We start from the raw sequence: 26,886 nt of genomic DNA, 5'->3' as shown, positions 1-26,886 counted from the left end.
CCGTCTCCTCCGCTCGCTCGCGCGCAGCCTGCTCGCAGCACAGCTCGGGGCCGACGCTGGCGCCTGCCACGTGGGACTCACAAAAAGGGGGAAGGACGGGGCAATAAAGGTCTAGCGGTCTTGCTCTCGTCATCACCATCGGCATCATCATCGGGCTGCGGTATCTAATCCTCCGATCAGCAGTAAGTTGCAGGAACAAAACGTCCGACAGCTGAGAAAACATACAAGCTATAAACATTTTTTTTTTTCCCAAAGGACACAGCATGTAAAATAATGCCCATTCCTGAAGCGTTTTGGCTGCTATTTCCCAGGTGACTGTGATGACGCTTTCGAGGGGTAGCCATGCTGAGGGGGTGGATGGGGTGAACTTCGGAGGGCAAGGAGAAGAGTGGCACTTCTTTTCCTGCTTTTTTTTTTATTATTATTTTTTCCTTTTTTTTATTATTATTATTTTTTTTGAGAGGGACACCACGGAATGCCCTGCACGTTAACACTGTAGGAGGGGATTCAGCCCTGCTGAATTCATTCACTCAGGGGAGTTAAGAGAGCCAGCTCTCAAGGGCGGCCGGAGACGGGGAGCGTTTCTCACACCAGCATGTGCCTGCGGCGGTGCAGCGCCAAGTGGTCTGAGCGGGAAAAGCTGCGGTCACAGTCTGCGCACTTGAATGGCTTCACTCCTGTGTGTTTGCGGTAGTGCCTCGTCAGTTCGTCGGAGCGGGCAAACTTCCAGGTGCAGCCTTCCCAGGTACATTTGTAGGGTTTTTCTCCTAGCGGAGACAAAAGAAAGAACGGATAGGAGGTGAAAAAAAACAAAAAACATTAAAGAGCAGGTGGCGACTTTCTGCTCGCTGCCAGTAATTCCCGTGAGCCCCTCCACACGCTTCCCAGAGACACCCACTGCCCGGGGGCTTCTTCGGGCAATTACTGTGCGCCGAATCTGCTGAATCCAGCGAAAGGGTCTTCAGCTTCATCAGCCCTTGGCATCCGCATGACTAAGAAAATCAACAGGATTAAGGCAGTCACACAGATCCTACCTTGCAGGGGTGCTCTGGGGATCAGCGCATGGACAGAGGGCTCTGGGATTATTTGCAGGATTGCAGAATGATTTTACCAGCCTCATTTCATCAGGCTACACTTTCTCCCCAAACGACCAACTCTCAACCACTTACCATAGGACTTACTGTTATTTCTACAAAGTTCATCATTTTTTATAAACAAATTGCAGGAAATTTTGTAGTGAGCTGGTAAAAACGAACTGCAATTTCTCAAGTAAGCATAAACATTCAATCTGCAGAGTGCCCTCTTTTTCTTTTTTTTTTTTTTTTACAGCAATTACTGACTTTTGGTAAAATTCATTTTGTGTGTAAGACGTCACCAGGAATGCTGCAGAATTTTGAAACGTACTTAGCCGCACAACTTGCATAGAGCTGTCATTAAACTAGCAATTCACTTCAGTGAAATCAGACTTGGACTAAACATATAAACATTTTTTTTCCTCAGAAAATCTCACCCTCCATTTTTTATTTAAAGTTAAGCATGGTGCATCCCACAGGTTCCGTGTCAAGTAATGTCACAGGAGAAGATGAATGTGGCCAACTCTTATTTTGTGCTTTTTAAGAATAAATTGTTAAAATCCTCATTTTTGCAGCTTTTTGAAGGCTTGTTGGTGATTTCTGTCCTTAATGTTTACACTCTAGCAGCTACCTAGATGCCACAGGCAAGCACGTATCAAAACCAAGGAATGGAAACTGTGTGAGGTCCTTATGTAGCCTTCTTTGATGAGTCAAAAACGAACTCATAGCTTCCTAAACCAGCTAATCACAACCAGGACAACAAGCGAGCATCTCTACAACAACTGTTTCCTTCACCAGGCACAATCATTGCCCGGTTATTTATTATCTTGTTCAGGTTTATGAATCACAACCAGCTTGCAACTGCTTCACATGAGCCCATGACGCAACACTTGGAGCACCTCTCTCACAGAGCCTCTTCGAAAGTCAATAAACGCTTTGCTGAGAGTCTTCAGTGGCCAAAAAAAAAAAAAAATCCCGAATAAGGATATTATTACAAAGTTCAAAAGGCCTAAAAAGTGCAGCTGAAACGACAAGGGGTGTTTCCATAAGGAAATCAGATGCTGTGCACACACAGGCGTCAGTGGGACTGTCAGCGACGTTCGAGCTCGTTGGCTGATGCCTTCTGGGCGCCATCTGGGCTACGCTGCCATCTTGGTGCCACATGGGGGCGGGAAGCAGTCGCTCCAAAGAGGGCCCCGCCATGTCGGCTCTGAGGTAACAGGCCGGATGCGCACAGGCCGCAGCGTGTAGTTGGAGCGACGCACCAACAGGAACTTGGTCCAGCTAATTTTACAGTCCTCAGACGAACACAGAGCGCTGGTTAACGTTCATCGTGGCCTGGACGCCCGCAGCACCGGGCTCCTGGAATCCTGCAGCTGACGGCGCTGGACAGGCAGGAGCTTCCCGGCAGATGGCTGCTTACATGCTCTTGCCAATGACAAAGTGCTGCAAAACGTGCTCAGATTTGCCGCAGAATTGTCTTCATACCCTTGCCCCGAGCAGTTGGCGCTGAGCACTGCAAAAATACAGCAGTCTCCCCGTCTGACTTGGCAGGTCTGCACTACAGATCTTGTTGCAGCACACGAACAGCAACTAAGCACAGCGTTTGCCACTTCCACCCTCAGCACGCGTTTACATTCTTTCTTCATTCAGGTCCTGGATTCTGCCCTGATTGGTTTCTTTGATTACAGAGACTTCCAGAAAAGGAAAGGAGATGTTGCCTAAGTTATAGGTCTCTCTTTAAAAGCATCTGAAATTCCAAGTCTCTCCATATCCTAGGATGCTTCCCCTGCAAACAGCCTCTTTGCTACAGAGAACCCCAAATCTTCCTTCCTTTGGTAAAAAGCAAATGGAGGCAGAAAGTGATGGAACACAAAAGAGAAGTGCCAGAAATAGGTCCATCTTCCCTTAAAATAGTATCGCTGCAGCTAAGGAATGAAGGAAAGCTGATGGGAGGATGTGCTCCTGGGTCACTCGGCTGGAGCTCTCCAGGTGTTGCTACCAGAGGGAGTCCTGTTTACCCAGCCCCTACAGAGCTATGTGACAGAGACAGGACTAACCACATTCCTCTCAAGCTATTTACACCACCGAGGGAAAAATCCTTCTTACGAGCTCAACCTAAGAAGACCTTTCATTATTTTCAAATATATGCATATAGTATAAGGAGAAAAGCAGACAAAGAAGCATTATGCTGAAGACATTAAGTAATATCCACCTTAAAAATAACACTGCGAATATAATCCTGAAAGACACTATTTTTCATTAAGATTAATCAACCACACTTTACATAAATTTTGGTGAAAGAATTTCTACTAAACATCTACATTATCTGTGGATTAAAAAAAAAAAAAAGTGAAGCAGTACTATATGATCTGTTAACTTTTTGGTGGTAATATCAAATCACACTATATTCTTCCTGTAGGGGAAGGATACAGAAAGAGTGACCACAGATTACTAAGAGCTACATTAAAAAATGGAAGATACAGAACTTAAAAGGATCAAAGAAAATTTAAAAAGGACCATCAGGAACAGAACTGATAAAGGATGGGCACCCGGTATCAGATTTTGAGCCCCAGCTTTGGCTGATTAATTTACACCCGAAATACCAGTACAACCAAGAGAGAGAAGGAAGACTTCAGCACAGAGATGCAGAAAGTGCTTGAGTTGGTTGGATAAAACCAGCTAATAGGAAAAATGTGGCCCACTACTTACTTAGGCTTAGGTGCTTCTGGCCATGCAGGAGCCAGGGAGGTGAGCAGGACTATGTGCCCTCAGAGGCTTTTGAGTGGATCAGAGCTCTCCAGAGCACAGGTGCAATATGGAAATATTGGAATTGCAGGTCAGGATGCCAGTGGAGTGGAAGTCAAGTCAAACACTCCACAATTTGGATGCAGACACTTCTGCCTTTACGGGAGCACTTGACTTCTCGTGCTTAAGAGACTCCTGGGTTCACAGCGTGGGCACCTCTTGCACTTAAGGTCCCTGGATGGCCGGGCAGCTGCTGGCACATGGGCTTTGCAATCACTGCCCCCCACCGAGATACTCAAACTCTTATTTAGCTCTAAGTAGCCAAAGAGGAGTCTTGCACACGGGACAGGAAAAAAAAGGAATGAAGAAGACAGAATGGCGGATAAAGCAACGCAATAAGTGGATAAAACAATGCAACAAAAAGACAAAGGAAGAATCTCCAGGAATTAACACGTGGAGAGGACGAATAAGGAAAAGGATAAAAAAACCAACCCTACCGTTAGCTTAATCTGAATCTGTAAGTTTTTATAGAGTTATAGAAGTCACCAGTTTTTCTTTTTTTCTTTAAAAAAACGCCTAAAGCTGTGAACATTTTCACTGGAGCCGTTGCTCTACTTTCTGGCCTGTCTTTGGAAGCGCTATTGTTTTGCCCCAAAACCTGACAAAAAAAGATCCCAAGTCACAGAAAAACTCTATTCTGATGTTATTTCACAGTTCTGTCTTGCAATACATGAACATTAAACAATATTCCATGACAGCAATTTACATGGATCAAGTGGGACCCTGGAGCATGAAAAATATTATTCTAGACAGTTCTCTGTAGAAAACAAGTATTTTCTATTGTTTGGGAAAGTTAATTATAAAATTTTATAGGTATGACTCAATGCTGCAAATGGAACTAGTCATTTTTTAATCTTCTGTTAACAAAACATCTGTTTTTAACAGCCCTCCAAAACATAGCCTTTTCCAGTCCAGATGCCACAATCCAAATTAGTTTAATTACTTTTAACATATTATTTTTCCTACCCTACCATGACTCCTCTCACTTAAGCATTTAAGAACATATTTACAATGGTTACTCATTGAATCTCCCTAAAATCAAGCAAATGACGAATAAATAGTAATACTGAATAATGACCATTATTCAGTCAATTCTTTAAAAATTTTTCACTCTCCACACAACCCCACATATGGGGGGTGCATATATTCCCTCCCTATATGGGAAATGCATTTTCCCATATCCACGTAATCTACTTTCTAGAAGACCAAACACCTAAGGAAATAAACCTCACTGGCTTTTACAACCCAGTGGCATTCTAAAATATTCTGAAATAATTCTGTATGTTGGCATCAGTGAGAGAATGTGTCACGTAAGAGACCAAGGGGCCAGGGTCAGTTTTACACATAACAGGATTTCACATGCAGTACGTTCCTCTGCTGTTTTACCCTGCTGCTGGTATCACAGGATTTGATGACAGATATCTCAAAGGTGCAACAAAAGCCCTATATAAATCGCTATGGAGTATTCTGCCAGCAGGGAAATTTATCTGGGACTTCAGGAAACAAGAGCTGGCTTATGTTGCCTAGGCGAGAAACTTTATTTACTGTAATTGTAGATACCCTGTGTACTCACTGTACACTTAGAATTCCTTTCATTTGTGTATTATTCAAGTTTCATTTATTCATCAGTCTATCAAGCTCTTGACAACCATGTTATCGAGTAGCAATGAGGTAAGGTAACTCAGACTGCTTCCAGGACAGAAAATATCCCAGTGATCAAGTTTTAAACACACTTCTTTCTTTGTCTGGCATAAACTTGTCTCTCTCTGTTATTACAAGAGTGTCACGTCCCTCCTTACCTGGGTCCGCTTCAAAGATTCCCATCTGTTCTGTTTTTATGTATGTAACTCTCACCTCAATTCACAATTATTTCATCACTTCTCTGTAGCTCCTTTCTGCAGTGGTATTTATCATTTTGAAACACTAACAGCACTTTTAATTCAAGTAAGAGTCAACTAGAAACTGCACATAAGCCAGTATTTAGGGTACAGGCTTTGCCATCTAACCAGATTCTTCCGCATTTAAGCTTTCATTTTTCTGTGAAAGAGCCAAATGATAAACTCTGTTTTTGATATGAAAAAAAGAAAAAAGTTAATGCAAACTCCAGGAGAATAACCTTGCTTTATAGACTTTCCATAGTGTTTCCGAGCTGAGACGGTGGGAGCGAAGGACAGTTGTCGTCTCTCATCCTGTTCATGAACTACAATTGTCCTGAGTACCGTCTTGAGTGAAACTTGCAGTTTAATAGGTGCTACCTGCCCAACCATGCTATCTACAGGCACATCTTATACCTCCTTACTCAGCTTCCACTACTATTACTCTTGGAGAAGTGTTACCCACATAACAGAGTGAGGTCCTAAGGACTTAACCCATAACAAGTGGGAAAAAAAGAAACCAACGAATAATCCCAAGCAAGCACGCCTCTGCCTATGTCTGATGACACTAAATATTCCAGTGGAAGTCAACAGCTCTACTTCTCTGTGGTGTTAGGAACACCTCAGAGTGATTCCTCTGATTTGGAAGTTTCTGCTACAGGAGGTTAGCAAAATATGTAAAATATGTGTAGTATTTATGTCAGCTGGCTTCAGCACCCACATAAACACCAGAAACATTCTGAAACGGCGCAGCCGCACTGCTCCCATACTGGTATGACTCGGAGTGCAAATCATAAATACACAATCCCAAAGGACAGATAATTATATTCTGCATTTCTTCTAAAAATATCCTATTTTGGACAGCAAAAGACTCTTTTTCCAGCAAAAATATCATGAAGTAATGAAGGCCCTCCCAGAGGAAGGAGGCAGCTTAGCTTTTAGAGAGAGGAAAGGAAAATGACAACTGTTATGTTTCGTGTGACTTTTTTTATTAATATAATTTTGTAATGAAAAAACATAAGAGCACTTATAAAGCACTTTGAAGATGGAAAGTGCTTTATAAAACTATCTTTAAAAAATATTAATACTTTATAATAGTCTGCCTTCATAATAGCACTGTGTAACAAACATCATCATCATTCTGCAGGTAGAGAAACCAACCCAGCTAACCTAAGTGACCTTCCCAAAACTGTAGAGAAAGTGAATAGCAACATTATGTCTCAAATATTAGGAGCATTTTATATTCTGAAATGAAAACACTCATCTCAGTTGTATCCCTTTAAAAGATTGACATATTATTGCAGCATTTTGATTAGAAGTCCAATTCAAATGTTCAAATGTCTAAGATTTTTTTCAGAAAGCTGATTTAGATCTCTGTGTCTGTTACTGATTCACTCTATTTCTTTGTTGAATATAATGAAATCGACTTTTATGTTTCAGCGTTGTTAAAATATGCAAATAAAAGATCTTTCTGGGAAGAGGTTAAAGTTTCGTATCAGTTGAGCAAGTCTGGGAAAATAATTTCTGCGAGCAGAACAGGCACCTACCGTGCTGACTGAAATATGTCTTGAAATTCAGGTTTTTCTATTCTCTGTTCTCACTTTGATTAAGGCAAGGCACAAGGAAAAAGGGTTTTTTATGGGAAAACTGGGTGAAAAAAGAATTCCTCAATTCAAAAATTTAATAACAACATTCACTCCAAGGCACCAAACAGAAAGCCATCATACTATACAAACCTACTATGTATATGCTCTCCTTCTGATAATTCAGGTTTTAAGTCATAAATTTGGGTCTCATATGTCATCCCTGCCCTCTGTTACTCTTCTACAGGACCAGTGCTTGGCTAGGACCCTTCTCTACTTCCTTCTCTTACTTCTAGCTTTAGTGCATTGTTGCACACTACCCTCTACGCATGTAATACACTCAGTATACCACTATTTTAATATGAATTCTCATTAAACAAAAATAGCCTTTGTGGCCAGACTCCTAAGAATTCATTTCTCCATAACTTAAGAAGATAAATTAATCACATTAGCCTCAGCTCTGTCCATCACACAGAAGAGAGAAGCAGAGGAAGTGAAAGAAACTTCACCACTTCCACATTTTCACTTCTTAGGCTTCTGCACAGCAACTCTGCTTCTTGTTGGGACATACCTAGTGCTACATAAGGCATGAAAAAATGCACATTCTGGGAAAAGGTTTTGTCATGTTATCGATTTATCATATTGTCAATTTCCATAATAACAACAACAACAAAAATTCTGGAAATGTAGAAAGCCTTTTCCTGTGCACCTGAATCCAGGAGCCAGACCAAGCCCCAGAGTCTGTTCCCACAAGAGAGTGCAGGCAGACGATGGCAAGCAGTGTATTTTTGGCCTTCCCGAGCTTTTTCTGCTCACGGCATGGTCCGTGTATCTATATACATACTTTATACACACACACATTTATTTATTTGTGTTTGGACATGTATTTAACATATTTATTAGCATGTGTAATAACTGTGCCTTTGATTCTGCTACTGCCACTACTCCTGGAATTGCTCTAGGAATTGCTCCATGTTCAGCGAGAACAAGGCACATTTCTCAGTTTAACCTTCCACTGTTTCTAAAGAAAACAAAAAGACCACACTGAACAACCAAGGAAAACAACAAAAAGGCTGCATGGGATGAGCTTCATCTCACTCAGTCCAACAAAACTGATTATTTGTTGTTTGCACCATGTGGGAACTCAGGCTCAGGCGGAGGCCAGGACCCTGGTGTGCAGCACACACACACAAACCTCCCTCAGAAACCTCAGTAGTTAAGTAAATGAGTTGTGAATGCTGCTAAACTTCTCAAGTGAACAGATACCAACTGTTACCCTCCTGAAGTGCAGAATAAATGTATGAGATAGTAAAGAATACTATTAACTGACAAGATATGTACGAGGAAGAAAAAGACACTCAGAAAAGATCATTAATGTGGCCAAGACACTACAATATAGCATCTATAGCTTGTGCTATAGGCACGAGCAGTTCTAGAAGCGCTTCAAGAAAGGCAAGTGGTATCATGAGTACGATATCCCATTCTCTCTGCATCTCAGCTGGCTGCAGGAATTAATGTGCTTGGAAAGCCCGTAGTGCTTGCCTGGGCCGTGAGGTCTGGGAGCAACATCTGGGAAAGCATTTTGAAGGGAGTGGGAGCGCAGAGGTCCTGCTCGCCTTCATGCCACCGCAGCGCTGCGCATGGCAGCCCGCAGTCGTGCCGGAGACCTTGGATGAACTGCAGTTCTTTGGAGGTAGAGCATTAAGTACCAAATGACTGAGTTAGAGAAGATTGTATTCTGCATAATGAAATCATCATTATTCCCTCATGCCACACACAGACAAAACACATATGCACCCCATATTTACAAAGTCAAGGGGCACCGTAGCAAATATTTTTCATAACCTAGAGACTGAAAGCAATCACAGACACAGTTTGACTTGCTTTCCCATCAAAGTGTCTTGGAATAACCACGTGGGCGCCCTTCCACATCGGCACAGCATCAGACCTACAATGCAGAGCGGCGATTCCCTAGGTATGAGGTGAATTCGGAGCTTGCAAAATGCGCCAGAAACAAAATCGTTCAACTTTCCACATAGCAACTATTGGATGAGAACGGGGTGTGCAAGCTTCTTGTGGTATGGACACCTGCCCAAGAGTAACTGGACTCAGAAAAGCATCTCGCCACAGCCAGGCAGCTAGGAGAGCTTAACATTTTTGTAGATCACCTTACTAGGATGTGGTGGCATTGGCGAGCCTGCCTTTATGGCCTGCCACATACCCTACCAGCAGACCACCTATTTTAAACACATTGCGAGTTCTGTCCCTGAGATGTTGAACCCAATAATGTCAATGGGAATGGGCCGAGGCTTTATGAGCCCTGTGTATTAAATGTAAATAATAAAACCCTCTGTATCAAATAATCTATCTTCTAAACTGAAGTAGCCTGAAGAAAGAGCAGGAAAGCTACAAGTGAAGACTTCCATGAAATATACTGATTTCCACATTGGAAAGCTCTGCTGTTTATTGCAACTGGCAGTAAATTTTAAACACTGAAAGAAAGTATTTCTTAAAAAATAAAAGCATCACCCAATACAAATAGACCTCCTATTTTACTGAAAGCAAATTAATTTTTAAAGCAGTTATGTTTATTTAAATTCCCAGGTTCTGGAACGGCATGTGAACCTGCTGCTGCAGCTTTTTTCACTCGACAGATTTACATGCAGGAGGAAGAGCCCTGGGATAAGGCTCTACGGGGCACACAGGACATGAGAAAGGAAAGCCAGGCTTTAGGAGAGGGGGTCTGGAGGGCAGGTGACAAAGAGCTCTTCAATTTAAAGGACGCAAAAAATCTACAGAGTTCAAGTTAAAGCCAAAAGGATTATTTAGAAAATGCTGTTTCCTCCCAATATTTCTCTAAAGAAGGGATTACAAGCTAATAACTATCTCTCTGGAACATATAGCTAGTAAAAGGCATTAAACGGACTGAGAAAACAACAGGTAATGAATGGAATTTTAAAACCGACAGAGCAAAAATAGCTTTTTTTTGGTGCCTCCTACTTCTTCAGTCTGTTTTGAAATCGCTGAAAGAAAAACGTGAACAAAGACTAACGACAGGGGCCCTTTCATATTAAAAGAACATATGGAGCAACAGTGAGCGAGAGGAATGCAATGTTTGAAAAAAACACAGACTAAATAATACACCCAGGAACTTCTCAGCCCACTCTCTTCTAGGGTGCTGTCCCAACCCAACTAAAAAGGAACTTCTCTGACAGGAAATACTGTCATTTTCTCAGGTACAAAACCACATTTTGGAGATGTTTATTGCCTCCATGTAGCGCTGGTGAAGATCCCCTGACACTGACAAATCACCTTCATTACGTCTGCAGCAAAGGCATTTGCTCTCCTATCTCGGGAATGATACAGGCGTTGATCGAGGACAGAGCCCCAGATGCTACGAGATGTGTTTGGCCTAGAGGCCACATGCAGCCTGTTTCTGAAAGCGCCCAACCACACTGCCACAGCCCCCAGAAGAGTGATTTGGACTTTGTGCTGCTTGGGGCTTGTCAAGGAACTCTTGTGGCTATAGGACATCCCATATGCACAGAATAAATCAATTCCCAACTACCACCCTAGCCAAACATCCCAGGCTGTTGGCTCCAAGAAGCAATTGTGCCACGTTCCTCCGTGTAGCAATCAGTAGCAATGACTGAAACAGGGTGACACGGGACAGCGATTACTCGCACCACCTCAGCTTTAAAGCAAATCTGATGGACCCAGCGGAGAGATCAGTCTCTCTGATCGGACACTCCAAAGTTATATGGCCCAGGTAATATTAGAGCAGGCGTCCTGTTTATTAACTTTATTAAGCTGTTTTAAACATCTGGGGCTTTTCTATATGGTAAAGGGTAGCTGCAACAAGCTAGAAATGCTCACTTAGCTGTGAGCAATTTTAGATGTGAAATCCACCACAAACCAGATTTCCCTCCTAATGACTACGTAGTTAGCGGGTGAGATTCCTCAGGTCATTCTACCACACTAGTCACCACTCTGACTGATACATTCACAGCACACAGAGAATTCTGCAGACTTGGAGAAAAAGGGCAGAGTTTAGGTTTCCTCCGCATGTGATATGCTTTATGCATGGTTTAAGCCTGTGTTCCTTATCAGGCCTTCTCACACGGCATAATTTGCCTCTCTAATCTAACACACCTGTAATTTATACGCTCTCCCTGTTTAAAAGGAGATAGGGGGTGCCTATGAGAACGGGGACGTGACATACAAAGGTTGGCCTTGGGACAAGTGGACCTGTGATTCGGATCAGAACAGAATATCGGGCACTAGAATTTCTAGTTGAAGCAGCCTCTGGATCAAAAGGGAAAGTTGCCTTCAGCCACCTCGAGACGGGTGGGACAGTCTGTCCAGTGCTGGGTGGAGGAGCCTTCCAAACACGTGTGCTGGGGCACGTGCCCAAGCCAGCAGCGCAGAGGGCTTCCTTGCACCCTCGCTGTAAGCAGCCAGGACTTACGAAGGTCTAAAGCTTTTGCCATTCATGTTCTTCCTTACTCAACTCTCTTGGTGAAAAAAAACCTGAAATTACCAGGAATGAAATGTGCGTTTCTCATGGGATCACTGTAATCTATGCAATGGGTATTTACATGTTCTAACTCCTCCTTTGCACTGTTATGGCAGCTGGCCCAAAGGGTCCCGGATATCTGTTCTTCTTCTCCCTTTCACCCCTCCCTAAATCAAGCTCTCCTTTCCCCTCAGTCTTTTCATACACCCCCTTCACCACGAGTTATTACAGTGATTGAGCCTATATTAATATATACGTATGAAATGTATTATTGCATCTGGGACATTACTGCCTTGCATTGGATCAAATTAGCAGCATAACTGTCTGGCCGGGCCCTGTTCATCATTCATGACTTTCCCAGATGACTGAAAAAATATCCAACAGGGAAGTGAAAATCTGCAGGTAAACTGCAAAACATTTTTGATCATTTTGCAGCTTTTCCTTGACGTTCCTGAAATGTCCACTCAACCAGGGAGGTCAAGAGGCATGCCCAAAAACACTTGGTGTACAAATAGCTATTTTTTGCCAAAATAATGAAATGTTTTACATTTACTGCCAGTTTTATAGTTTTTTAGACAAAATATTTTTAGTTTCCCCACCTTCTCAGATCAGTTATTAAAGTCTAGTTTTTATAACCCATGTAAGCCTCTCAACTGAAGGCGTGATTTGCCTCCTCAATTTACCTAAGATGTATCAGGTTTTCATCATCTGTCTGTATAAAAGAGAGAGAGCCTGTAGAGAGCCTTGCACAAACAAGGGACAGTAGGAGACAGTAATTCATTAAGATAAATTTAAATAATTTTAGAGGGAAATTTTGATGAAAAAAAAAAACACTGTGCAAAGAACCAAAATTACTTAGTTTAAAATACTCGATTGCCCTAGAAGAAGCTTCACTGCCCATTTTACTACCACCTGAAGGATGCGAAATGAAAATTATGTACCACACAGTAATGCTGGTTGTTTCCCTATCAGTCTTAAAAAGCCATCGAAAAGAAGCAAAGGGAAGAGCATCGGTCACACTGGGGCCTGGGGCGTGCGTTACAATTCTCAACCATTCTCCTACCTACGTAGACACAGACCAGGAATAAAACTCACGATTCTGTCTTCTGACTTTCAAAGACTGCTCATTTGAAAAGTCACACGTTAGTAATTTCCTTGACGTTTACCAAAGCCGAAACTAACTCGGCACAGCTCAGGCGAGCCGATTCCTCACAGTTTCTCCTCGCCGGAAAAGCCGATAAACCTGAGCGGCAGGATTGCCCGCGAGCCCCGGAGGCTCCCCGGGCGCCCCGCACCTCCCGGGAGGTTCGTGCGGCAATTTGGCAAAACAACTGCAAAAACGTGATACTCGAAAGAGAAATTCAACAGCAAGTGCCTGTGATTTATGGAAGGCTCTGTCAGAGGTTTCATTCACCCTTTTTCCCGTTTCCAAACCCATCTGCAGTTCAAGCACGCCCCCACGTGGAACTTTTACACTAGGTTTACAGCGTACTAGGTTTACACGAGGTTTAAAGACTTATTTTTAATTTGGGGGGTGGCTGATGGCATACTTACAAAAAAACAGGGGTCACACAGAGAGAGTTCAATGCTGTAGTTACTGTCTGTAAACTTTTTGTTTTCATTTTTAAACTGAGTTCAAAAGAAGTCTACTTTCCAACCAACAATGTTGTTTGTCCTGTCGAAGTTGCCATGATTTTTTTCCTTGTATCCAAATAATTGTGAATGTTTTATTTGCTATGCATACATATTAAATGAAAAAAAAACCCTAATGAACCTACTTTTCAGACACGTCTTGCTTAGCTAAACATTTGTCAGCAAGATCAGCCTGCTTAAAAGAAATCGAGATTATGCAATGCTGAGTTTCTGTGATCTTTTCTCAGAAAGTTTCCTATTCAAACTTGTTCACCCTTGCGTGCATAGCTGTCATAATTCATTTATACTTATCCAAAACTGCACACTAATTACTGCGGGTCATACGTGAATAATTAACTCGTTTTGCCTGAAGCAAAAGTAAAGGTTAAGATATAAAAAAAAAAGAGAGGAGGTTAATACAGAGAGTATATTTATGGCCAGCGCCACATGATTTACCAAGACTGAAAAGCGATCTGTAAAACACATTTCATCTCAGCAGCACAGTATAGATTTTCTCATCGGATCTCCTGGCTAAATTCAGCATTCACCTTCTCTCAAATCTGATTTTAATTTCTTATAGGGCAGCAGGCACGAAGCCACAACAACATAAAGCAGTTAACAGAGGCGCATTTTATGAAGGTTTTTAATTTGGTGCTATTTCTCCTGTTAGGTTTTCTTTTCCCCCTGAAGGAATAAACCAACATTCAACATCACTCCAGATATTTTAGGCAGCAGGCTTTTGGGCTGGGGACTCATTTCACGCCGCTAGCAGGTAGGTAACTGGGCTTCCCCTTTACTCCGTGCTGAGCGAGCAGCGTCTTCGCGTGCCAGTTCGCTCACCCCGTCTATCTGCACACGGAATAACGTGCCCCAGAGGTGCCAATCCCTCCTGCCCGCTGAGGAGAGATCCCAGACAGATAGCTTAGCCTAGACACCTCGCTGTCAGAGAACCAGAGCGAGGGGAGATGAACCACACGATTACAGATGCTCCCTTAACACCGTGGGAGAGCTGCAGCTGCACAGGCTGCAACTAGTGACACCGTGTGAAGCTCCTGGTGCCCAGTTTTGAGCACCCGAAGTGCCCAGCCTGAGCCTCAGAGGTGCAGACTATCTGTCTAACACGCACCTGGACGCAGAGTGCACAAGAGTGAGTCCCCCAGGCGACCACGCGTGAATCACAGACTCCCAGTAAGTCCCTGAGGGTAGTCAGTAACTTTGGTTCTCAGGGTCTGCTAAGATTAAACTTAAGATCTCATGGCAGACAATAGCGCTTTGTATTTCTATGCTAACACGGCTGTGACATCTCCGAGGTTTTTCCACATACAGTTCCAGGGTCCTCCATAATCACAGAATCATGGAATCATTAAGGTTGGAAGGGGCCTCTAGAGATCACCTAGTCCAACCCCCTTGCACACGCAGGGTCACCTAGAGCACATGTCACAGGCCCACATCCAAGTCGACTTTGAAGATCCCCAGAGAGGGAGACTCCACAACCTCTCCAGGTTCTTCCACTGTGTTTTCCTGTCCCCTTGGGCTGGTCACTAGTTTTACAGCCTCGAACAGCTTAACTTCCTTGTGGTATAAGTCATTTCCAACCCCACAGGTCTACTGTTCTCACATGTCTGCTTGGCTCTTTGCTTTCCAATCATCTGCCACATGCTCAAATGCTCAAAGGCTGATACAGGCAATGAATAAGAAAATGCTTTAGGAAGCAGGACAAAGAGAAGAAAAGAGGTTAGACTTGGGTAAAATTGGGAGGAAAACAAGAATGGCAGAGAACAAGGGTAAGGGAAAGGGTATATAAAATAGACAGCAGGAAAAGAAGGGACAAAATACCGGACTGAAGAGAACAAAAAAAAAAGGAAGGAAAATGGAAAAAAAAAAGAGACGAGACATAATAAATTAATTAGGAGAGAGAAAGCAGCACAAGTAGTATCAGGATGATGTCAAGAAATCCAAAAAACTGATCTTGAGGAAAACCTAACTGCATTGCTAGATCACCAGCGTATTTCTGCTGTTTAAGCAAGGGATTCTGACCTTACAGAAATTGGTTTAGTATGAGGTATTAGGATGGAACCTTGTTCAGTATTCCTCTCAACAAAAGTCCTATCATACTGGAAAGTGTGATGGAGACAGGGTCTCACTTGCAATAGAGAGGCCCTCATTTTATTTTTTAAGTAATATCTCATACTCTATAAAGTATGTCACACCATAGAAAGCACCACCAGTTCTCAAAAAATAGTAACACTGTGTTACATGCTGGACAAACACCATCTTTTCTCCAAGGAGTTGCAAAAAGGGTGAAATACAACAAGAGCAGAAAGATCAATGAATTTAATTTTAGTAGCAGAGCAAGAGACAGCACTGAAGCACAGTGCTCTTGTCTACTGCCTTTTTGGCTATCAGTTTATCCCTTTTTTGTTCTTGATGACCGCAAACAGCTGTTTTAGAGTTTATCCACAATAAAATACAACATGAACGCATCACTATTTCAGCTATCCTCACATGTATGTCATATCGATTAGCAACAGCCCATAAAATTATGGAGGACACTATGTAAAGCAGGTAAGTGTTAAGTATTAAGCAACATTAAATGGGAACCAGCTCATCTAATGTGGGCGCCTCTCTTGTACCTCTGTTATAGGGATGTAGTGTTCTTCATCCTCATAGACTGATTGAGTTCCCTTGCTCAAACAATGCTGTTCTTGATGGTTTTCTTCAGTCTAGCTCTGGCCAGTTCCATGCCCTGACTACCCATTGCTTGTCAAAGTCCATTAGATGTGTCCCCAGGGGACACTTTCCTGTTCGTTTCACCTGAACAGAGATCAGTTTGAGCTGAGACTGCTCTTGTACTGCAAAGCAAAGCATAGGGAGTGGGGATGACGGAGAAATACAGTTCTAAAGCATGCTCCTGATCTGCAGGAAAATATTGATGTGCACCCACAGGCATCTCCATCAACCGATGGAGATATATATGTAGTTATACATATGAGGAGTTACATATGAGGAGTTACATATGAGGAGTTACATATGTATACATACATACAGTTATACATATGAGGATACATATATGGAGTTATACAGAGAACTTTTGACTCTTTCTGTAAGTCAGATGACAAGTTCAGTATGTCCTAAAGCAGCCACAAAGAGCCTACCTTTCCTCCAGAACACAGTGCTGGGGAAGTCTTACCTGTGTGTGTCCTCCGGTGAGCCTTCAGGTGCGAACTTTTTGTGTACACTTTGTTGCACCCCTCGAAGTCGCACCGGTGGATGCGCCGCTTCCTGGAGTCGGGAGACTCAGACCTTCTCTGACGTCTTGTGCTCTCAATACTGAACGGTGAAATTGAACTGTAAAACAACAGAAGCAAAATGATGAAGCAAGAGCATGATACATATCTTGGGCCTGCCAAAATAGACCCCTGTGTCAGAAGGGACCTTAATGATTGCTTGAAATTTCTTTTTCTGCATGACAGATAATGGCACCTCTTTAAAATAGTTCCTGTTTGAATACAGTATGTTTTGCAGTCTAAAATAATTGATTTAGAAGTGTTTATTGACAGAAAAATCACCATGATCACTTGGAATACCGCTCTGAAAAAAAACTACATCTTAATTTCTATTATTTTACATGTGTCCAACTCCAAATTCACTCACTTGTGTTTTTTTCAGAACTTTACACACTACTTCGTAATTTCATAAGTTCAATCTTGAAACCTTTTGCTAAAAGATATTTTTAACACCCAGATCTGGACTGTGGTTGCCCCTACTTGACCAAATAGGTCATTTGCTTGCATACAGATTACTAAGGTATCCAGATCACCCTGTATCCGTGATCTTTCCACTTCCTTATTTAACGATTCTCAACTGGTTACTTGCAAACTATTTAATGTTATTTCCTTCCAGGACACTGATTAATAAGAAAGTTTAACTAAGCTGAGAAAAAATCCCTCTGGAAATGCATATGCTCACTGAAGATATTCCATATAGTAATAGTACCTACCAGCTATCCCAACTTTAGCCAATTAAAATTGTAATGCTGAAACTTATTTGTTGCGTTCCATATATAGTGTATACCATGTTAAGTAAGTTTAAGTCAAACGTTAAAAGTTAAGTGTGAAATAAGTTTACTGCAACAACACATTAGCATTGGTTAGATAAACTTGTGTCATAAAATGTTATCAAGTTGATATGCCAAGATCCTCTCTTTTTTTTTTAAGTCTCCATTGACTCCTAATAGTTATATTGCTCAGTTATAAATCATTATTAATTGATCTCCTTATCAGCTCCATTATGGTTATATTGTACAGGACTCATATTCACCTATAGGTAAAGTGCCAGCATGATGTTTTCTCTGTTCACTTGTTACAGCTATTTTAAAAACTGGGACAACATTAGCCTTCCTCAAGTTGTCTGAGACTTCTATGACATTCCCAGGTTTATTGACACTCCAGGTAAATGATCTGGAGATTGCTCAGTTGGCTCCTTTACCCTACTAAGATGCAAGTTCTCAGATCCTGTCATAATTCCTGACTGTCAAATGAAAATAAATGTTACAACAGGAATGTGAACGTGTTCATGATGAGATTTTACCTTTGGGGGAGCTAAAATACTAAGAATGGCGTTTGAAAGATACATCTTGATATATCTCCTGAGAAGTTCCCATGTTAACACTAGTATTCAGCCTTCTGTTGCAACAGCCAGTGTTGTTACAGCTATAGCTACTCTGGCATAAACTGCATTTTCAGTGTTTTCCAAAACTTGGTGATGACAGTTTTTATACTGGGTTAGACCTTGGCAAACAGGCTTCCACAGCATTAGCATGTAACTTTACTCATGCTCTGATCTGCTACACGACAAATATTTAAGCCTTAAATTTATGATAGTCCCAATAGTAGTCCATTTCTCTTTTTGTTTAAACATTTTCCTAATATAATCCAAGTTAAAAAAAGAAGTATTAAAAAAAAGAATACTCTGTTTCTGAGAGTCCTCTTTTTCTCTTAACACTTGAAATGTATTTACACTTCGTCTTCAGTCTGAGAAATTTTCAGATTAACTATTTTTGCTTAGAATACGATGCATGTAAGTGGGCAAATGGGGAATCTCTGAAACAGAGGAAAGACAGGAGAGGGGGCTGTAACATCAGCATTAACTAACTGGTGTCCAAGCAGTCTCCCAGAAAGCGAGACGATCATCCCTTTCCCTCGGTGACAGGAAAACAGCCATGTTTTGCTGTCACGGAAAGGGCTTGGGTGTTGCGTTTAAGCATCTGCATCTCAGGGCAAATAAAAGACTTGCTTTAGATGATTCACTGAGACAAGTCTCACCACTCCAGATTTTTTTTTTTAACATCCCACCAACTAAAATAAAAAGCAAACAGGGAAATCAAACTTTCAAGTGCAACACTGAAGATACCTAAGCCAGTGCACAAGACCAGAAAACTTCTGTCTTAAAAAACAAATATTTGTGCTTCGTTGTTTTGCTGCACATGATTTATGAGCTGTCTTAAAAGCCTATTTTGCAACAGGGCATTCAGGCCCTGGACTGTTGGGTTTGTTTAGATGGGAGGAGGATCAAGCTCGCAATGCTGCCTCAGCTTCCAGCATCGAGCAGAAAGAGCCTCGAAACCACCGGCACCTCATAAAATGCTATTTGTCATGTACAGGAGAGCGACCTCGCGGCTCTGCGCAGCCCTGGCGCTTGTGCAGGAGAGGGTGCATCGCTCCCTCCTCCTGGAAGGCCTCCAGGAGGCCTGCAAGCCAGGGAAAGGGCACGGTGAGCAGCGGGAAGCGCCGGGGCCTGCCGTTTCCCACAGGAAGCTACCACACAGCGAACTTCACGGCGGGGGCTCTGAGGAGAAGGGCTGCCCTGGGCTGGAAAAAGCAGGCGTGGCCTCGTACCTTCCATCCCAGCAATGTGCACTAAATAACATACTACCCAGCAAAGGAAACTCACACATATATTTTGGATAATAGCTGAGAGCGAGCCTCCAAGGTGGTCTGTCCCTGGAGCTTGAGAGTTGGAGAGGCAACCATGATGCTGGGAGGAAACAAGTTACAGGTGGGAAAAGACCCCAAACCTGTAAGGTCTGCTTCTGCCTCGCACAAGCCATGTGGCTTCCTAAATGACAGCCTCATCAACAGCACAGAGACACATAAAATAAAGAAAAGCCTCTACATGGCGTTGTGTACCTTTTAAAGGCCATAGGGATTCTACCAGTTGGTTCCGCTCAATATAAAGCTCCAGAACATATTGCCGTATGGGATCTACTTGACAAACAAGCCTGGGTATTCAAGAACGGAAATGACTGAATATTTATTCATAAGTATTCATTTTCATAGAGTTTTTATTTTTATAATGGGCTTTTAAAATCATGTAAAATGGAATTAAAACAAAAAACAAGCAAACAGACAAACAAAACCCCCACATATTGTAGCATCTTGCCTCTCTCGATTTTAAGTGCCCCTTCCAGACTGTCCAGAGGAAGCAAACGAGCAGCCAGGAGCTGTGGGGCTGCCCAGAGGAGGAGCTCCAGTTCCCCTGTCCCAGTTACTGCCCGTGAGCTCAGGCTCAAGGTGGGCTTTAGCGGCAGGACTGACACCATGCACCACATCCCAGGGAAATTACAGGATGTATCAAATCACTATGGAGCCACCAAACTTGACAGATTAAAATTAACAAATAAGAAAGTCTAGAACAGCGCAATCTCTATAGCATTGCATAAACCACTACGCCAACGCAAACCCTAGAAGACTGCCTGCCTTCTCCGCTATGCATTAGCAACATCTATGGCTGCAATTGCCTGTGGGGTGAAATGAATGAAACCGAACATTGTCTGGCCGAGTGCACTTAGGGTGATCTACAAAATGTCACCTGTGATATTTCCAGCTTAGACTGAACACATGCATCTCTGCAGTTCACACCTGGCTAAGTGCTTTCCTCTAATGCAAAAAAAAGTCTGCAAATAGGAAAAAAAAAAGTTAGACTTCACCAGTAGATGGCCTTCAAGTTCTCCAGAACATGATTTGTCTTGACGCAACAAGGATTGGATCAAGCCCAGCAATGTGAAATTATTCCTCCTTTCTCCTAATGCGGCCTACGGCTTCTTCCTGCGCGTTTTGCTTCCTCTCTTTACCATGTACTGTGAAAACCCCCCAGCCCCTGCAGCACTAAAAGCACATGCCGTGGGCCCTTGCGCGGTCACGCCGCGGCTCCGTGGTGGCTTCACCTCACTGGACCCGCACACACGGTGCCAAGGGGCTGCGCGCTGGCTGCTCCACACAACACCCTGCTCATGTGTCCTGTGGCCACACGCAGTGGTTCTCTTTTCCCACTGATGTATTTGCGTCCTGGTGTCTCCCAGATCCCGGTAAGCAAGGCTGGCTGTGAGGCAGTGTCCCCTCCTTCCTCAGGTGTCCCCGGAGCTACACAAGACCCCCTTGGCCATGGCCGGAAAGAGCCAGCAAGAAGGTTTCTGGGTTGTGAGTGGCTAAACTAGATGCTGACTCTGTCCTGGGGAGAGACCGGGGCACGCAGTGACTCTGCCCCTCCGCTCCCGCTTCCTCCAGACGGAGAAGCGGGCCAGGGCTGGCAGGGATCCTGGCCCAGGATGAAGGGATGCGAGGCAACGGCACAGGCCCGCTCACGTAGAGGCACCGTCCCGCTCCAGGTGCCTTCTCCTGTGTCGGCCCTGGCACCTGTCTCATCCTGCGGCAAGACAACTCTACAGGGGATCCACAGGGATGAAAATCCAATCCTGCAACAAACACCAACAGCTCGCTCACTTCTGCTGCATTAGCTCCCGGAATAAGAGGGACACTTGGGCAAGGATGGGAGCTACGGCCATGCTGAAGGCAGCGCCGTCAGCCCAACGAGCTGCCACGCTGCAACTGCCGTATGTTAAAGGAAAGCCAGAATTTGTACAGGGAAAATCCACCTTCTTCTCCTCAGCGAAGCCTCTGCTTGTGATTCTTGTGTACACAGAAATCAAGCGCACAAAAAAATAAACGCAGAAATAGATAAGATGATGAAAAACAAAAGGGGGAGAGATTATAACTGTTAAAATTCTTAGAAGGTGATAATGTGCTTTGCTGATAGAGGATAAAAGCATTAAGCAACATTAATATCTCACCCTCAAGAATATTTTGAAAAAAGATATTTACGGTTTTTCATTTTTTTCAAAAATGAAAATAAAAAGATTTAAATATAAAACATTTCAATAGATAAATACTGTATATATTGAGCAGTGTCAATCATTAATTTATGAGATGTGCATACCTTCTGGACCAGCCTTTCAGGCACACTCAGGAAGAATGCATCAAATGAAATAAAAGCAGAAAATTCAAATATAATATGCCTACTTTCAGTACTGTAATGAGCACCCAAAGAAAATCCTTGGATCTCTAGCATACACTGAAAGTTCAAAGGGGTCCTGGGCTGCTTAGCATTTATGGAAATCAGCTCTTAAGTGGGTATCTTCAGGCTTCAGAGTGGAATTTTCTGCATTATTTTTGAAAATCTTGGCTCCTGGCCTCAGTGGTGGAATTGCTCCCTCGGAGTACCCCAATCGAGCAGGCAAGCAGCACGCTGCCCTCCATGGGGGTCTCCTGGCTTCCTTTGGGTGAAGCGAGTCAGTGAATACAACACAGACACTCACACAATCACAGCAGTACAGCATAGCTGAGCTTGGAAGGGACCTCTAGAAATCATCTGGTCCAAGCCCCCTGCTCAATCAGGGACACCTACAGCATGTGGCACAGGGTGGCATCCAGGCAGGTTTTGAAGATCTCCAGAGAAGGAGACTCCACAACCTCTCTGGGCAGCCTGTTCCAGAGCTCTGTCACTCTCACAGGAAAGAAGTTCTTCCTAACATGGGGATGAAACTTACTGTCCTTCAACTTGCACCCATTTGTACCTTGTCCTATCACTGCTCACCACTGAAAAGAATGGCCCATCCTCCCTGCATTCTCCCCTCAGGTACTTATACATATTGATCAGCTCTCCTCTCAGTCTTCTCTTCTCCAGGCTAAACAGGCCCAGCTCGCTTAGCCTTTCCTCATACGAGAGATGCTCCAGTCCCTTAATCATCTTTGTCGCTCTACGCTGGACCCTCTCGATGCTCCACACGCCTCTTGTCCTGGGGAGCCCAGAACTGCACCCAGTACAGAGCTGCTCTTCACCAAAGACAGTCAGAAGCAGAGAAAAACTTCCAGCAGAGAAAGTGGGGTTTGTTGGATGCCTCTGGTTCATCTAGGAGCCAAGTGAATCCCACAGCTCACTCATGGAGCTAACCTCTCTAAAGATGAAGTGTCCTTTTTCCATTAAGGCCTTAAGGTTGCAAAAATAACAGGTAAGATATGGGTACCCCAGTGTCCTTTTGACGAAAGGGAAGCCGAGATGCACAGCCACCTTTCTCTCTCTCAGGCGTATCCCTTTCCAGTATAACTCCCCCTCCCAGTAGTTTTTCACATAACATAATTTCCTTTTCTGATAGCTCCTACATTGTATATTCCCACTTAGCATATTGGTGAAAATAACTTCAGAAATTACACATGTATTAAACTGTGATAAAATTTCGCAAATGCATTTTTTTTTCTTACTATTAAAAAAGCAAAAAAACAAATAAACAGCTAATGTTATAGTGGAGAGATGCCAAAATCTTACTATACAAAAGGCAGTAACTTTGCTACTTTCATTTGCTTAAAAGGTTTGGGTGTTATCTCCTGTTGAAGTAGTCTGTTTGAATGTTTACTTTTTATCTTTTCTTTATAATACAGAGCTTTGAATGTGTCATTTTCACAGAAAAACAGATGCATGTGTGTATATACATATGATTTTTTTTCTCCTCTCTAATTCTTAGATTCTAATTAATGTTTCATAAACAGCAAACATCTGCCTTAGGAATGCTAGGCATTAAAATATATCAAGCAGTACTTAAGACGATCATAAAAAGAAAATACGCACTACTCATTTTATTAGTAGCAGTAATGTCAATTAGTATATTTTAAGGTGATTTTACACTGGGTATTGCATAGTTTGTCAAGAAAGAAATGAGAAATTTGTCTGTATGTGCAAACAGCACACATTAAATGGGGAAATTACACGGGTAAACAATATACAGATATGAAACGAGTTGAATGCATTTGGTTCAGAAAGCCTCTGAGCTGAAAATGGTGGGAAACTAGGGCAGGGGCAGATGGGAATAGGAGCCCAGTTAGTTCATCCATTTTTATTTTCTCCGAGGTGTCTGCTCATGGAGACACCCTTGGTCCACTCCGGTGCTCTCGCATTCCTGCTCAGGGTGGCCAGCAAACACACACGCCACGTATCTGTGACCATGACTTTATCCACAATATTCATTCCCACTGAGAGCAACCGAAGCTGCTGGGATTGCTGAGCTGCCCTGTAATAACGACGCGTGTTACCACATCTTTCTGGCAGTAATGGGACTGAATGTGCCACTACACTGAAAAACAAGCTCCTGGCGGTGGGAAAGAGCTTTCAGTGCTAGGAAAAACTCCAGTGTCAATCAACAGGCAGAAATGGGCATGTCTTATCAAAAACATCTCTCAACAGCGCTACGAGCTTTGTTCAAGCGGGACGTGAGAGCCAGACGGCTGCTTGATGTTCCTCCTTCGCTGTGTATGTGCTGCAGGATGTGGGAGTGCTTTCCAGCTCCCAAAACTGCGTTCTCCTGTGGGTGTATCCCACATCCAAGCACACACTGTGTTCTCCTCTTTCACCCCATTTCACTGTGCTGCGTTCCCAAGGGAAGGAAGCTGCACCAGAAAATACCTACTCAGATATTTCAAATATGAACAAATATGACCAGCGTGTCCTTCATATCGGAGGACTGTGGGGCCAGGACCACAAAGCACATTGCTCCACAGGACACAGTCTACAGTTGAAGCCTACAGTGAACTCTGATATGCCAGTAAAATGAAAAACCCTTCCACCTAGCTTACACTGGCCATTAACTAAGCAAAACAGAAGAGCCCCAGAATTATATCGGTTAACTATCCTGCACTTAAGCATTGCCTATATTATATAAACGTCTATTCCTGGCACTGTGAAACAGTAAGTTCACTCCAGTAGGACAACTTGCCCTGTCTACAGATCTTACCATAAGAATCAGAATCTGGGCCAGTCATTAAGCAGAAACAAACCTATTTCCACAGAACTACCTCTGCTCATAACCAAACACGGGCAGGAGCAACTCGTGGTGCGGAGACAGCTCTACTGGGACACAGCAGAGCTTGGGCTGCCATGTAACGAAGAAAGCAGTCACATTTCTCCTACCTATGTTAGGATGTATTCAGCCTGTTTGCAGTCCCAAAGTTTAGAAAAATTATCCAGTAAAGCTATATTATTTTACATATAGACAAGATACCTTCAGTACTTTTAAACATAAAGGTAACTCTTCATTGCTCTCTGCCCTCCTGGTTTGGACAGATGGACACACAACAGGTAAGACTCTTGGCCTCATAGCTTTTGAGACATTAAGCGACTACAATTGTTTAAATCTGTTTTAAACATACCTTTTTTAACACATTCAACTTAAATGCCTGGCAGTAAGATCTGGAATTCCTGCTCTTTAGAATGACTGAACAGTTCAAAGATTGCTCTGATGCTGAAGGTTGGACCAAACCCCACCACACACCAGCTTCTGTAATGCGCCACACTGCAGTGGAATACAGAATAAGAGAAAATAGAGAATACAGAAAAACTCAGGTGTGAAGGCACTTGTTGAGCTAGATCTACCCTGAAAATCTTCAAACCCCAAAAAACTGCATCTCTCTGCACAGCATGTTCTAGCACTTAATCACAGTCAGTGTCATTTATTCCTTACAAAGAGAGTTTTTAATCAACACAGCTTTTTTTCTCAACAGTTCCTACATAAATATTTATATTTATAAATTCATATACCTACCCATTATAATGAAAGAAAGCAGACTGACCATTAACTAAAGCAAGCCTGAATTCCTTTCTTTTTAATTAAATTAATTTGCTTTAGACAAAAGGTTCATCTGAGCTGAAGTGGACACCCATTAAAATAAGGAAATCTCAAGCAGCAGGGAAACATCGTCATGATGAACTTGCATGTGCAATTAAGTTCACATGCAAAGGTCTGCTCTTCAGATCTGAAGAAAAAGTGTTGTTTGCCTTCCTGAAAGCAGGAATAGCTCCTTAGACACTGTTTAAGCTATGCTGGAGAACTGAAGCTGGTCTGGAAGAGAAAGGACATCGCTCTGGTCTCTTCCTTTGCGACCTGTCAGGAAAGCTGGTTCATTCACAGGCACTTAGCCCTTAGCAGTCCTAACACCCATTACAGAGGGAGTCCGTATCTGCACGGGGCTGGTTCTTTCCTTTTTGTTTCAGAAAACTGGAAAGTCAACCCTTCAAATTCAACCTTTTTTACCTTTCCTATTCCTTCCCCATTTGATGGTGAGGCCTGATGCCTATGCACCAGTGAGGGCCTGTTCAGCTCTTGCCTCTGTGCTCACTTCAGCACGAACCTCTTCCTCTCCTTGACCAGAATAACAAACGGGGCACCCATCACCTTACTAGTTTCTCTCTTGTGCATCCTTAGCTGTCACACGATGTCTTGCCAGCTTTGTGACATTAGATCGAGATGCTCATACAAGTGACCTTTTCTTCCTGTTCAGAAGGCTTATTACCAATGTGTTAAATATTTGATTACCCTGAGGACACCAGCGTATAATGCAATTATGGGTAGTAATCTGTGTTGTCAAGCAGATTTTGATAACTACTAAATAGTTTATCTATGTGTCTGTATGTAAAAATAACCTGCCAACACCAACATAATATGTCATCTCAAAAACAATTTCATATGCTCCACAGACCTTACAGTGCTACTGTCTCTGAGAATATGTATTGCAAAGAATAAATCTACTGCAGAGATAAAATAGTTGTATTTGTTCTGGATAAAAAAAAAAAAAGGTGCTTAATGATTTAATTCATTTTGAGAAAAAACGTTTAGCATAAAATCATGCTTCCGTGATTAGAATTTCTTTTTCTAAAATTCTCCTAATGATTAAAGTTTGAGTTTTACTTTTTTTTTTCCTGATACTGACCTTCCTCTTCTATTGAAACTAATGTTTTTATAAAAGAACACTAGAAAATATTCCATAAATCAAAATTGTCACTAATCCCAGAGACTATAGCATTATAATGCATAAATTAATAGCAGTGAGAAATCTTGATAGATCTATGCAGTGTTTATGTTCAGTATCCCAATTTGCATCTGCCTTTCAAGGACATGTGCATCTCTTCACTAAAATTACAAGTTCCTTGCTGTGCCCTTTTTCACAGTTCTGTTTTTGCACAGGAAAATAACAGTGATGTCCAAATCTGGAGCTTTATTACATTATCACAGGACAAAA

General features: G+C 42.7%; 1 protein-coding gene across 5 annotated transcripts in view; it reads right to left on the bottom strand.

The window, feature by feature from the left end:
• Window positions 1–575: 575 nt before the first annotated feature.
• Window positions 576–26,886, bottom strand: part of KLF12 (KLF transcription factor 12) — a 222,765-nt gene continuing 196,454 nt past the window's right edge. For all 5 annotated transcript variants that reach the window (XM_088540293.1, XM_088540294.1, XM_088540295.1 and 2 more), the window contains 2 exons: window positions 16,677–16,834; window positions 576–767 (listed from right to left, as the gene is read on the bottom strand). In XM_088540293.1, the coding sequence (XP_088396419.1) occupies window positions 586–767; window positions 16,677–16,834 (340 nt within the window). In that variant the 3' untranslated portion in view covers window positions 576–585. The remainder of the gene's footprint in view (window positions 768–16,676; window positions 16,835–26,886) is intronic.

The sequence above is a fragment of the Tinamus guttatus genome, unplaced genomic scaffold, assembly GCF_059628265.1.
Source record: "Tinamus guttatus ecotype Peru unplaced genomic scaffold, ASM5962826v1 Tinamus_guttatus_pri_ptg000058l, whole genome shotgun sequence".
NCBI lineage: Eukaryota > Metazoa > Chordata > Aves > Tinamiformes > Tinamidae > Tinamus > Tinamus guttatus.
The sequence above is the reverse complement of the archived record's forward strand: the minus strand, read 5'-3'. Positions and strand labels throughout refer to the sequence as shown.